The 14,636-nt window shown below is 37.5% G+C and overlaps 1 protein-coding gene across 3 annotated transcripts in view; it reads left to right on the top strand.

Moving 5' to 3' along the window:
- The window catches only part of ZNHIT6 (zinc finger HIT-type containing 6), a 41,693-nt gene that overhangs the window by 823 nt on the left and 26,234 nt on the right, over positions 1 to 14,636 (top strand). For 2 of the 3 annotated variants that reach the window (XM_026674152.2, XM_087960562.1), the window contains exons 2-8: positions 3,749 to 3,814; positions 3,897 to 4,003; positions 6,707 to 6,792; positions 8,116 to 8,219; positions 12,950 to 13,018; positions 13,613 to 13,693; positions 13,878 to 13,958. In XM_026674152.2, the coding sequence (XP_026529937.1) occupies positions 3,749 to 3,814; positions 3,897 to 4,003; positions 6,707 to 6,792; positions 8,116 to 8,219; positions 12,950 to 13,018; positions 13,613 to 13,693; positions 13,878 to 13,958 (594 nt within the window). Of the gene's footprint in view, positions 1 to 1,595; positions 1,694 to 3,748; positions 3,815 to 3,896; positions 4,004 to 6,706; positions 6,793 to 8,115; positions 8,220 to 12,949; positions 13,019 to 13,612; positions 13,694 to 13,877; positions 13,959 to 14,636 lie in introns of all 3 variants that reach the window. The other variant, XM_087960563.1, reaches the window with a different exon arrangement.

The following is a 14,636-nucleotide window of genomic DNA, read 5'->3' as shown; positions in this document are numbered from 1 at the left end:
TTTTCACACTTAATGACCATTACAGCATCCCCATGGTCCATGAGATCTAAATTCAGCTGCTTGGCAACTGGTTCATTTTTTTTATGATAATTGCATGATTCCAGGGTCATGTGATCACCTTTTTTGAGACATTGTGACAAGCAAAGTCAATGGGGGAAGCCAGATTCATTTAACAACCATGTTGCTCACTTAACAGACCACAGTGATTCACTTATCAACTGGGGCAAGGGAGGTTGTAAAATGGGACAACATTCACTTAACAAATGTCTCGCTCAGCAACAGAAACGTTGGGTTTAATTGTGGCCATAAGACAAGGACTACCAGTACTCTATATACTTTATATAAACGGGACAATATTTAAAGCAAATGCCAGTTCAATATAAGAAGCTGAAAGGGAAAAACTGAGAGCAGCTGAACAGTATGAAGTGCAAGAGTTTTTTCTGCCTATATTAAGTGTAGAATTCCTCAATAGACACATTATTAGAGTAAAATAATTGTGCTAGTTGGATTAAACTCTTTGGTTATTCACTTAGAATATTCAAATACAATGATCCTATTTTGGCTTTTTACAAAGCTTTAAAAACTTGGCTATGTAAGGTAGTCCTTGACTTACAACAATTCATTCAGTGAACATTTCGAAGTTCCAACAGAGCTGGAAAAATGTGGTTTATGACCATTTTTCACTCTTAGTCTTTGCAGCATTCCTAGGGTCACATGATCAAAATTCAGATGCTTGGCAACTGACTCATTTATGACAGTTGTGGGTCATGTGATCACCTTTTGTGACCTTCCGACAAGCAAAGTCAGTGGGGAAGCCAGATTCACTTAACAACCATGTCACCAACTTTAACAGCTGCAGTGTTTTGCTCAACAACAATGGCAAGAAAAGTCATAAAATGGGGCAAAACTCATTGAACCAATATCTCACTTAGCAACTGAAATTTTGGGCTCAATGATGGTCTCAAGACAAGGACAGCTGTTTGTATTTATTAATTTTATGGGTGTTTAGGGTTTAAATGTTTGTTCATTGTTTTATAATTTTAGAATTGTAAGCAGTCCAGAGTCACTTGGTGTTAAGCAATGGAAAAAGAATAAGTAAATAAATATATAAAATTTAAGATATTTTTTTTAAATAAAACATTTTCCAATATTCAAATTTGGTATACAAAGATTTAGGTCTGACAACCCTGTGGATTATGTTGATTAGGAGGGATGCTTGACACAGAAGCATAGCACAATTTCACATTATTTGTGTATTAATTTGGACTATTGTACCTTGGAGCTATACTTTTACATCTAACATGGACTTGAACTTCTGCATATCCCGTATGCTCCTAAAATGATATGATCAAACAGAAGGATACTATGTGTGCTCAGTTCAAATACTTCTTGTTAGCTGCTTTGTACATATGACAGGCAAATGTGGTTTCTTTATCATATTCATTTTGGAGTATACTGTACATTGAATATGCTCATGTAAGCAATATCGCAGTTGTCTGCAGTATAAATTTTAGAAATGCTGTTTTGGAAAAAAAATCAGCCAATCCATTTTGGAAACCATTGAATAAAAATTAAAATTACATTTCACTTTGTAGCTCAGAGCTGGGCAGTCTGTGTAAGACTTTGAGTTCCCCCTGACCACAGTATTGGAACCCCAGTATTCATGGTGAAAATTCCAATGCAGTTACACTCTGTAAGTATAGATACATAAATAAAATAAAATAAATGTTAGATTTAAATTACATTTAAAAAGCAAAAACATCAGTCATATTGTTTTTACAAAATTCTTCTGCTTACTATGCATTATTTCCCATTAAGGCATCTTTGCTCTATTGAAGCTCTTATGCTTTTCACAAATATTTCTCATCATTATTTTAGGCATTTATCTTAACATACAAGTGAGAATTGCAAGCACAACTAGCAATCCATTTATAGATATGACAGTGACAATCCTGAAGATATCCTGTTCTCCCTGTTTCTATAAATGGATTCTCAAAATTTACTGTGTTAAATTATGTTTGGGTCAGTTTGACCTAGGTTCAAAGCACAATTCAGAAAATTCTAAGTCAGCAACCTGTCACTTGGCCTTTCTGAAAGGTAAAAGTTCACAGCAATTAAAATTAAAAATTGAGTTAGTTCCATGTAAACAAGGTCATCATGCTCTGATTTTACAGATAAAGCAATGTATAGCAATGTATAGAAGAAAGGGTATGTCTTGTGATCAGACTTATTTTGCTCCAAAAGATTTGTTTGACCACTTATACATTTAGACTTTCAAAAAGCATTTTTAATTGAATGGAACTCTTGTGAAATTACTTATTAAGCAAAAAATAGCCATCATATGTCAGAGAGCTGGAAGATGACATATATACTGTATAACAAGGAAGGGAAAGGCTACCATATCTGGGCTGCAAAAGCTGGAAAAGTTAGATGGCCCCAAGAAATTAAGACTGTTCTGTGTACCTCTCTGTACCGATCTAGAAATTGTCCTGCTTTTTTAAAATAGCCAAATACTGTATAAAACAGGAAGACACAAAACCATGTGAGTTTGGTGATTTAAAAAAATACAGATTTTTAGAATACTTGCATCTCAATGCCTAGGCCAGTGGTGGCTAACCTTTTTGGGCTCCTGTGCCAAAAATTGCATGCGCATTAGTGCGCGCATACTCGCGTGCCAGCATCCAGAATGCAGTGCTCCCCCCCGCATGTGCGCGCAATCCCCCCCGCCACCCCCTTACCTGCACTACACCTCATGGCTGATTTTTCTGCTGGTTTGAGGCCTTTTTCGGACTCCCATATTTTCAGCTGAATAATATGCCTGTTCTGTCACTTCCGGTATTACAGGAAATGACGAAATAGGCCTATTCCGGCCTGAAAAGCCTTGCAGAGGTTTTTTCCAAACCTCTGGGAGGCTGAAAAAGGCCTCAAATCAGCAGAAAAATCCGCTGTGAGGCATGCGCATGTGCAGTGAGGTAAGTTTGCCTGCAGCTCGCATGCCAGTACAAATGTCTCTGCGTGCCGCTTGTAGCACACATGCCATAGGTTCGCCATCACGGGCGTAGGCTCACATATTGTGACAGTTTGACTTCATATGGAGCAGAAACCCACCATTAGGATTTCATTTTTTATTTAATATAGGTGTGCCATCAATTATAATACCTAGCCAGGAGCTGATTGTAGAGCAGATCACAAACTGCTGATGTTCAGGTTGTGTATATCTGATTTAGCATGATGTGCCAATTGGAGCTTTGATGCATCATTCTAGCTGATGGGGCACCAGTCCAAGCTCCCAATTATATTTGATGCTAAACAAACAGTGGAAAAGAATTTCTATTGTTTAGTTGCTTCTACTGGCAAGAAATGACAAAGCAGCTTTTACCAGGATGCTGCTGACAAATGATAAGACAGGTTTCTGAGAGCGGCCATTAACAGGATGTGGAACCTTGTGTTGATTCTCATTGGAAGCTTCAAGGGCCTCAGATTATCAGTAACTGTATTTTAACACCTTTTGCAGGAAATGCAGTGGAATGCTGTCATAGCAAAGACATCCTGAGAGGGTTTATTAATTTGTAATAAATCAGTTTGGGGGAGATAGCCAAGGCTGCTAATGGAAGTTTGCACTTCAACAGGAGTGAAAAATTCTGATAACTTTTCTTCACCAATTTGTTTTTTCCAATGTTCCCCTGTGTAGAGACTTTTCTCTCTGCGGTTCACCTGTAAGTGTAGCATCTCAAATTTCATTTTTTAGATGTGAACTCTGTAATACTGAAGCAGCAAAATACAGATGCCCTCGATGTATGAAATATTCATGCAGGTAGGTATAAACCAAATACTTTTTTTTTTTCATCTTAGATGCTGAAAATGAAATAACAGTGTTTCTTTGCTTTTGCTTTCAGCTTGGCTTGTGTAAAAAAACATAAAGCTTTATACAGCTGTAATGGAATCAGAGAAAAGGCGGCCTTTGTTTCAGTGAATGAGTTCAGCAACTTAACTCTTCTAAGTGGTAAGAGTATTAGTCCAGTAAAATTACTCAAGGTACTGTAGGGCTTGGTATACTAGTGTAGTGCTATGTAGTTTTTTTAAAAAAATTATCAGAATTATAAAATTGTATTTTTTTTTAAATAAACTCTTGCTATTGTGCCAATATTAAGCTCCTTTTTACTGTACTAGCAGTGTAGTTTGTCCTGGTATCCCAAAACAAACACAATAGAGTATGTTGGATATAACACAAAGATAGGTTGAGAATGTTTTAGACTGAAAATGAGGCAATGTAAGTACACTGCTCAAAAAAATAAAGGGAACACTTAAACAACACAATGTAATTCCAAGTCAATCACACTTCTGTGAAATCAAACTGTCCACTTAGGTAGCAACACTGATTGACAATCAATTTCACATGCTGTTGTGCAAATGGAATAGACAACAGGTGGAAAGCATAGGCAGTTAGCAAGACATCCCCAATAAAGGAGTGGTTCTGCAGGTGGTGACCACAGACCACTTCTCAGTTCCTATGCTTTCTGGCTGATGGTTTGGTCACTTTGAATGCTGGTGGTGCTTTCACTCTAGTGGTAGCATGAGACAGAGTCTACAACCCACACACGTGGCTCAAGTAGTGCAGCTTATCCAGGATGGCACATCAATGCGAGCTGTGGTAAGAAGGTTTGCTGTGTCTGTCAGCGTAGTATCCAGAGCATGGAGGCGCTACCAGGAGACAGGCCAGTACATCAGGAGACATGGAGGAGGCCGTAGGAGGGCAACAACCCAGCATCAGAATCGCTACCTCCGCCTCTGTGCAAGGAGGGACAGGAGGAGCACTGCCAGAGCCCTGCAAAATGACCTCCAGCGGGCGACAAATGTGCATGTGGCTGCTCAAACGGTCAGAAACAGACTCCATGAGGGTGGTATGAGGGCCCAACGTCCACAGGTGGGGGTTGTACTTACAGCCCAACACCGTGCAGGACGTTTGGCATTTGCCAGAGAACACCAAGATTGACAAATTCGCCACTGGCACCCTGTGCTCTTCACAGATGAAAGCAGGTTCACACTGAGCACATGTGACAGACGTGACAGGGTCTGGAGACGCCGTGGAGAACGTTCTGCTGCCTGCAACATCCTCCAGCATGATTGGTTTGGCAGTGGGTCAGTAATGGTGTGGGGTGGCATTTCTTTAGGGGGCCGCACAGCCCTCCCTGTGCTCGCCAGAGGTAGCCTGACTGCCATTAGGTACTGAGCTGAGTTCCTCAGACCCCTTGTGAGACCATATGCTGGTGCGGTTGGGTTCCTCCTAATGCAAGACAATGCTAGACCTCATGTGGCTGGAGTGTGTCAGCAGTTCCTGCAAGATGAAGGCATTGATGCTATGGACTGGCCCACCCGTTCCCCAGACCTGAATCCAATTGAGCACATCTGGGACATCATGTCTCGCTCCATCCACCAATGCCACGTTGCACCACAGACTGTCCAGGAGTTGGGGAATGCTTTAGTCCAGGTGTGGGAGGAGATCCCTCAGGAGACCATCCGCCACCTCATCAGGAGCATGCCCAGGCATTGTAGGGAGGTCATACAGGCACACAGAGGCCACACCCACTACTGAGCCTCATTTTGACTTGTTTTAAGGACATTACATCAAAGTTGGATCAGCCTGTAGTGTTTTTTTCCACTTTAATTTTGAGTGTAACTCCAAATCCATACCTCCATGGGTTGCTAAATTTGATTTCCATTGATAATTTTTGTGTGATTTTGTTGTCAGCACATTCAACTATGTAATGAAGAAAGTATTTAATAATATTTCATTCATTCAGATCTAGGCTGTCTTATTTTTGTATTCCCTTTATTTTTTTGAGCAGTGTATATTTCTTAACTGAAAAAGAATCGTAGCTCATATAGAGATACTTAAAATTTAATCAAATGCATAGCATATTTCAATCACAGTTGAAAATAGGGATGAAGTGTATTTGAATATTAGTAGCTCAGGTTGGTAGTTAGGCTTTGGTTTGAGTACCGAGTTTGGTAATTTGGTTGCAAACATTTCGTCACCATTCGAGGAGACATCATCAGTGTGTTTTGAGTTGATGCTCGTGATGCTATTTCTCATAAACCCAAAAGCAATCTATTTGTAAGTTTTCAGCAAAACCTTTGTAAAATGCAGTCACGTGACTGCAACACACTGCAAACAACCATAATGCAGCTGTATTGCCGACTCAAACTCAAAACATGATGTCTCCTCAAATGGCGATGAAACATTTGCAAACAAATTGCCAAACTCAGAGCTCAAACCAACAGCCTAAAAACAGGCATGCTCAGACTCCAAAACTTGAAAAAATACTTGAAAACAGGTATGGAATGGGTACATACACTGCACTTCAGCAATAATAATAGTAAAAATTAGTTACAGTCAATGACTAGTCAGATCCAGCATGCACTTAATACCACCAAAACAGCATAGAGAATTTAAAAACTCAGAATAAAATCTCACTTTCTCTTTAAAGAAATTTGTCTTTTCCTGGGGTCATGTGGTAGGTTTGTGATTGATTAAAAGTATTGCAAAATCTTAACCTCTATACACTGAACATTTTAATCCTATATATACTGAACATTTTAATGCTAAATACATTATTTATATGTAGTTCTTTATATTTTTACATATCAACATCACTTATATTTCAGTAAAATGTCTCCTTGCCTTTTCCTTGATTTTCTTCTTCAGACTATCGGTTTCTAGAAGACGGGGGAAGAATGACTGACTGTGCTGCTCGAGATACTATTTCTCATAAACCAAAAAGTAATAGATTTGTAAGTTTTCAGCAAAACCTTTGTAAAACACAGCCACATGACTGCAGGACACTGCAAACAACCATAATGCAGCTGTTTTGCCAAGAACCCTAAGAATGGACACATGACTATGAAGGGGGCCTGGCCATTGGAACTTCGAATCCAGATCATAAGTCCTAAGTCCCTTTAATTTAAGTTAAGTTGATTGTAACTTTGAACAGCTGCTAAGCAGCCAGTCATAAGTGAAGAACTGCATATATCCCTGCATGGAAGCCCTTGCTCTTATCTTTGTTAAATTTGAAGGAAATAGAAAAGAACAAAGAGAAATTGCAGAGATAGAATGTCCTTGGAGGAGCTAATGTACCGAAGACACTTCAAAATGAAGAGTATTTCTCCATGTTGCAATGATAAAATTCTAGAGCTATAAATAAACCCATATTCTGCATAAAACAAATGATACACAAGAATTTTGCCAGAAACATTGTCCCACGGAAGAACCTTCCATTTTATTGTTTGAAAGATGGTTTTTTTCCACTTTGATAATTTCTGCTGGGAGAAACAGGAAGTGTGTCTGCAGAATGATTAGGTTGAGGGAATGTGGAAAGGAAAATGGTTAAGCTGTTTGGTTTCATTTGGAAGCATCTATTTGGGAGCAATGCCTGATGCTTGGAAGGCACAAGTAAAAACTTAACGTAGTTCTGCTGAATAAACAGCTTAAGGGAATGACGGCTGGCAAAGTAGAAGTTTCTCATTTAGAATTGCAGAAATAACTGCAATTATAGCAATATAGCAATAGGTTTTCAAGAGTCTGTTTTCGATCTGTATAGGATACTTGGTATGCTTTGCCTTATGCACCCAGATAGGTAATACATATCCTGGATATGTTTCCAATCTTGTTAGCTTTTAGTGATTAAGGCCTACATATTCTTCAATGCAAAGAGCCACATATAGAAACGATTTCATTGTTTCATCTATTCTGTAAAACAGAATACATTTGCTTTCAACATAACATACAATTATAGTTTACTGTTAGAAAAATAAGCTTGTAAGAACAAATATTGCACTCCTATGTTTTGTAGTTGGGCCATGAGAAGGTTGGAAGTTTCTGGTTTAGTGACTAAAATTTAAACTTGATCGTCACCTTGATTTATTAAAACAAGTTTTAGGCATGATGACAAACTAAATGAATGCAAAAGATTCCACGATTCTTAAAAAAAAATGTGGGTATTGAGCATGTGAAGCCTAGTAGTGCTAAACCACAGTTTCTCAAAATAATTATTTAAAGTAGTTCATATCTGAAAGTAATTCTTATGCTTGTCATTTTAAAACTTGCATCTTCATCAGGTAAACTTTCTGAGAAACCGAGCTCGGAGGTGCAAGATCTGCTTACAAACTTTACCAATTGGCTTCACAAAGAGACGAGAGAATTCTACATTCTACAGCAATAAGTAAGTTTCTAGCTGTTATTAGCTTGGATGTTAGCTCAACAAAAGCCCTCATTCTAAATATGGCTTTCATATGTAAGTGTCTTAAGGTGAGCAAGTGATGAAATTCATTGCAATGTCAGATATATTCTGCCACTTATCTACTTGGTGCACATCATCACAACACAAGTCTGAAAGGGTTTCTTGATTCATCCTAATAAGCCATTATCCGGCTATAACATCTGAATTATTTTCCCCATTGACCCACAGGGGTTCTGGTTGCTTTTCATCATTCTGAATAAAGTTGCCCTTTGACTGATTTATATTTATGTTTGCTCAGTATGTACTGTCTATGTATGCATTTAATCTTGTAATCGTTATATCAAGATATTAACAGTAGACTGATACAAGCTTTCTAGCTTTATTGCAGAGAATGATAGAAAAGAAATACAATTTTTCAGCCAACAGGAAGATGCTAATACATTTCATTGTTTTCAAGGAGTATAATTGTGAATTAAAAAGGAAGGGGAGCTTTTATGTAACAACAGAGACATCTATTTGTTTTATCTATAACTCCTGTCTACATAGTTATACACAAATGTTATAATCTGTCACCATAGCACAGTCTGTTTTAATAACTATTCTTTCAGTGGATGAAATAGACATTTGTGTCATGCTCCTGTCAGAATCTGAATCTGAGGAGGAAACCAGACAGCTGACAGGGAATGGGAGTGTGGCTCTGTTGGCTATGGAGAAGGCTGGGGAAGGGCAAAGTCCAGCTGGGCAGAGCAGGGTAGAGGTAGAACAAGGGAGAGGGAGTTCAGAGGAAGAACCAGGCCCACCTCCTCTTCATCCTAGGGCAATGGTGGCTAACCTTTTTGGGCTCCTGTACCGATAATTGCACGTGTGCTCGCGCTCGTGTGCCATCACCCAGAAGGTAATGCGCTTGGCCCCCCCATGTCCCCTGCACTTGCGTGTGCAACCTGTGCTGCGCGCTATTGCATATATGCACATGACCCGTCTACGCCGCACACTTCTGCGCATATGCGTGTGTCTCCCACGCGCCGCCACGCATGCGCGCCAGCTCCCTGACAATCAGCTGGCAGGCGGTGCGTGCGCAAGCGCAGTAGACCTTTTCTGGGTGAGGGATCGCATGCCGGCAGTAATGGCTCTGTGTGCCACTTCCGGCACGCATGCCAAAGATTCACCACTATGGTCCTAGGGCATGCAGGGAGGAACAGAGAAGAGAGCAACATGTGTTGCGTGGCTTACAGGGGAGGAAATGACCCTGATTCCCTTCATTAGCCACAGCTGGGAAGACAGTTGATAAGAAAGACAGGCTGCGTGCGGCAGGCTGCTGGGAGCAAACGTGACTTTATGTGTTGTCGTGGCTTATCTGTGTTCCTGGCATCTTCCCAAGTGTGTTGAGTTTTGCGGTGCTTTCAAGTCTGAAATTCTTGTTCCTGCCCTGCCAAACTAATTACTTCAGTTTGGCTTGTTTGGACTTTAAGTTACAGTTTGTTTTGCTCATGTTTTGGACTTAATTTTCTGTAGTTAAAGGCTGTTCCTGGGAGTGTTTTTCTCCAGCCAGAAAGTAACCTGGACATTGGGGGCAAAGTTGGAGATAATAAAGCAACTCTTATTGCTTATCTGACTGTGTTGCCTTTGTGCCACTTCCCGGGTCATCACACATTGATACACAAAAGCTTATGCACAAGGCTCTTTGTTTCCTGCAAAGACTAAATTGGCTATAATTCTGAAAACCAATAGATGGCTCTCTTGCAAATATTTCGTGTTACTATAAGGCATTTGCAAGAAGAAATTAGTGTACTTCTATGTTCTCAGTAGAAATCTATCTAAATACGCTTCTGTGGAATACTTCTTAAATATACAGCAACAAGTTTCTGAGTCCTCAGTTATGTGTCACTTGTAAATGTTGCCATTCTTTTTTTTTAAACAGAATTAAGGTTTGAGTTTATGTTTTGAATATTATTGTAGCTTCCCATTCCTATGGTTTCATTGTTGTCTTAATGAATCATGATAGTACTTTTTGCAACCTCATAGAGTTCCTAAAAATACACAATCAGATTGGCTGAAAGAAAGATGCTTGGCATGTAAACGGTTTGTGTTCAAGTGAACTTATGATTCGTGATTACATCAACTGATCAGTAGTTAAAAAGAATAACCCCATTCACAATTACTTTGACTTAACTGTTTCTTAAGCTGCTGACCATGTAAATCCAAAAATTGACATAAATAATTTCTGGTTAAAGTTTCCACATCTTTTCATCTCTTTTTCTTTTGCCTAAAGAATCTTGTAATTGTTCTTACTTTAAAAACAGCTAAATATGTTCCATACTCCAGTGAATTGTAACAGCCTAATTAAATTTCCTGGGTAAATACTCATTTAGTTCTCTTTTTCATCATGCTGAATTTCTTCTAAGAAAAAGGGAGACTGTGGCACTGGGCAAAAAAACAAACTTGAGTGAAACACACATTCCAAAGGAAACTTCATAAATGGTAAAGCTCTCAAGCAAAACCTTTCTCCTTCAAGTCACTGCATCCTCTGGAAGGCTTGGTGCAGTTTCCTTGTGTTTCTGTGTGTTGATCCGCCCATGATTCACTAATGACCCATACAACCCTAGAAAGAAAGAGCTACAGGAAATCAACATTCACTTTCGAAAGATTCTATAAACCGGAATTTATATTATCAGGTGTAGGCCTTGTAAAGCCTTTCACACATTACCAGTCCCCGACTCATGACTGGAGGCAGTAAACATCCGTAGAGCTGCAACCCTCTCATCCCTGATTTAATGTTTACTTTATAAATCTCCTGAAAGTGAAAAATAGGTTTCTAGAAAATAGGTTTCTATGTTTGTTCGTTTTCTATGTTGTCTCCATATTTGGAGAAGGGCTTTAATGCTTTTATTCCCACTCTTATTGCTGAAATTCAGTTCTTTTGTGGCTCTAAATGTTGCTGGCAAAATTGCATAATGCTAAGAATTTCTGGAGACAGTTTTCCTGTGTGTTAATAGAATGAAAGCATCAAGTGAAAACATCCAAATGTAAGAAGCAACCAACAAAGAAGAATTGCAGGATGATGTGTTTTCAAATGGATACAATAGAGAAATTGTATCCTAGAACACAGGGTCCCAGCGCAAATTTTGCTTCTCTTACGTACCAAAGGAGGTGAAGTATAAATTGTGCCATTTTTGAGTAAGGAGAAATAGCACTGTACTGATCAATTAGGATTTGCAAAAGGCTTCTAAATTTGTTAGTGGAACAGAAATTGAAAAGATAATCCTATGTTACTGCTATTAATATGATAGAAAGAGATTGGGTAGAGCAAAATTTCCTCAAAACAGTTAAGGGGCAAATAGGCAACCCTGAAGGTAATCTGTACCGTAGAGTCAGAGGTGTTTTTAAATTTATGTAAATAAATACATAGTCCCACTATTTACTGATGTTTAAAAGAACAATGTGCAAGACTAACTAACATCCAGTAGTATGTTAGTATTAGACCTGTACAGTAGTAGACCTGTATTTGCATTCTGCCTAGATGTTCATGGAAGTTAAAATCTTGCACATATGATTATCACAAGATAGATGAGATTATGTCTCATCTATCATCCAGTAGTATGTTAGTATTATGTCTCATCTAACATCCAGTAGTATGTTAGTATTAGACCTATACAGTAGTAGACCTGTATTTGCATTCTGCCTAGATGTTCATGGAAGTTAAAATCTTGCACATATGATTATCACAAGATAGATGAGATTATGTCACTAAGCATAATTGATCATTTGCATAAATTTGTTCCCAGAAATTTAACTCTGGAAAAGCACCTTGTTATTGTCCTACATTACAGATATCATAATTCCAGCATTTAGTTGTACATTGTTAGGCCTGTGTTAACAAAGACCCTTCACACTTTTTGAGAACAGCTTCAGCATACATACAGCCTGCGTCTCCAAGTCCCATTGCTTTTTTGACATGGTATTTGTAGAGAAGAAACAGTCTTCAAAACCTCTTTGCGATGATTTCTTCCCTTTGTTCCCCTTCTATTGATATGTACCAACTTCTTATTCTAGTCATGAGTCAATTTCCTTCCTTCTAAAAATGCTAGTTGTTTTCTTCCAAAGAAAATTCTTGTTCAGAATATTCCCAGCCTGTTTGGCCAATTTATAAAGTAAAATTATTTTCTTTCATCCTAAGAAAACATGCATCTTTATTTCTAAGTAAAGGTTGCAAAATATGTTGCATATTCCCATGCTGATACATCCAAACAACTTGGATGTTGTATTTCAGTATACCTGGGAACAGATTGATCTACATTGCTTTTGCTTGTGATCTGTTGATAGAATGTTGTTTTATTAACCAGAGTTCAAAATAATTGCATACCTGTAGGACTGTACTTGGAATACTTATGTTTACACATACATGTGGAATAGGAATAGAAACATCAATTATTATATACAAGGAAAGCAGCAGTTAAGTTTAATCCATATTAAAATGTAGAAGAAACTTTGTACTTGGAGCTAATACTTGATTTTCCTGCCTGTTGGGTTATATTTTGGTTGTGTTTATAAATCTGAAGTCAGAATAATTTAAGACTTTTGATACCTTCCCAAGTGAACAAGCCCTGAACAGCTTTCTCCTATTTCTTACTTTTTTTGGAATTTTCTCTATACAAGGCAGTAGCAATTGCATTTGTAATAAAAAGAATTTTAAGGATCTGTTTTCTTTTTTTCAGGGAACAAAAGTTCTACTGGCACTTGAAGCTCATATTTCCTCAGAGTCATGCTAAATTCACAGAACAAAGGTATTCATACATACTTGCTAGCAAACTTACTTTCACATGAAGTTTAAATACTTATGTAATTAAATTATTTAATTTAAATAATTTCTGGATTATATTTTACAATTACATTTGGGTTTTGTTTGGAAAGAATGCACAAGTTTCTCAATAAACAAACTATTGGGATATTTCCTTCGAGCTGTTTTAAAATTACATATCATCTTACCTATTTCTAGGTCATCTAGGAAGCTTTAAATTGAGAAAGTATGGCTCATTGTACATATTTCTTATATGGCTGTACCCCCAAGAATTTACTTCAGTTTCCTGTATAGAAAGATTATACAATAGGAAGATGGATCTACCATTAAAATTTATTTAAAGATATGAAAGAATTATTTCTATTTAGAATAAATAATTGAAATAGGAAAAACATAGCAGAGAGTCTTTTTGGTGTCTTGGATATGAATTCCTAAATGTTTTGTATATATCTCTGAATGAACCTTATGTAGTTGAAAAAGAGTAATTAATAAAATGCATACAGTACATATTAATGTGATGCTAACCGGTTTGTGTATTCCTATGAATATCTTCACTGATAATTTATATTTCTGGATAAAGGGTACCGGATGATAAACCATTGTATGATATTTTGAAGACATATATTGATCCTCAAGAATGTGATCCTGTGAAGCAGCAAAGGTAGTTCTTTTTACAAAATATTTGTATGCTCTATTATTTCAGTACATTAGTACAGTACAGTATATTGTGTATATTATTTTTTCAGTTGGATTCTCTTGCTGAATCAACAGTTTTTTTAAAAAAGGTTTCTGGATTTTTTGTTACGTGATAAGATTTCTTAAATGTTACATTTTTTAAATTGCAGATTAAAAATCTACACAATATCTCCCCAGTCAGACATACAAATTTTGATGAAACTAGAAAATAGGCCACATAATTCTGTCAGGTAAGAATTTTAATCTTATTGTTATTAAAGGGAAGAGTATATCTACTGAGCTTACAGATAATCATTTGATTAACTATGAGCTGATTAGAGATTGGATTTTGTAGAAAGAGATATTCAGTATTGAGTAAACTTACATTTTTCTTTCTTCAAAATTGTAATATTTCAAAGAAGGCCTACAGCTTATGCAGAATACACACTTTACATAAACCACCTGAGATTCTGGGTTGGGTTTGAAAAAGCACTTGCGTGAAACTATTTTTTAAAAATGAAGATGACTGCGAATTTTAAAGTTATAAATACAAATCAGTGTAAGGCAAGTCCATGTATCCAGAAAATGTATTTCTAGTTATTGTGGATGATGAAAGGAATTTATTTTCTTTTCACGTTGGTCTATGCTGGAGTGTTATAAATTATTCCCTTCTTCCATGCATAGTTTTGGCAGTTCCTTTTGGTCAACTATCATATTTTCTTTTTCCATGCAAAATGGATGGTGGTGGTGAGGAGGAGGAGGAACATATTAGGTCATTTCGGAAATTGTTTACTCAGTACAGTAATGTGTTTAATAGTCCTCTCTCTAGTAAAAACAATAGTGTTTGCAGTTTCTCTGGTTCTTTTTTTTTTTTGAAACTGTGTGACTGATGGTTAAGAACACACAAGACATTAAAACAGTGGTCCTCA

This window comes from Notechis scutatus, chromosome 3, assembly GCF_049901735.1.
Source record: "Notechis scutatus isolate UNSWTSFEM ecotype Mainland chromosome 3, rNotScu1.2, whole genome shotgun sequence".
NCBI classification, from domain to species: domain Eukaryota; kingdom Metazoa; phylum Chordata; class Lepidosauria; order Squamata; family Elapidae; genus Notechis; species Notechis scutatus.
Note: the sequence above shows the minus strand (reverse complement) of the source record. Positions and strands in the feature narration are given on the sequence as shown.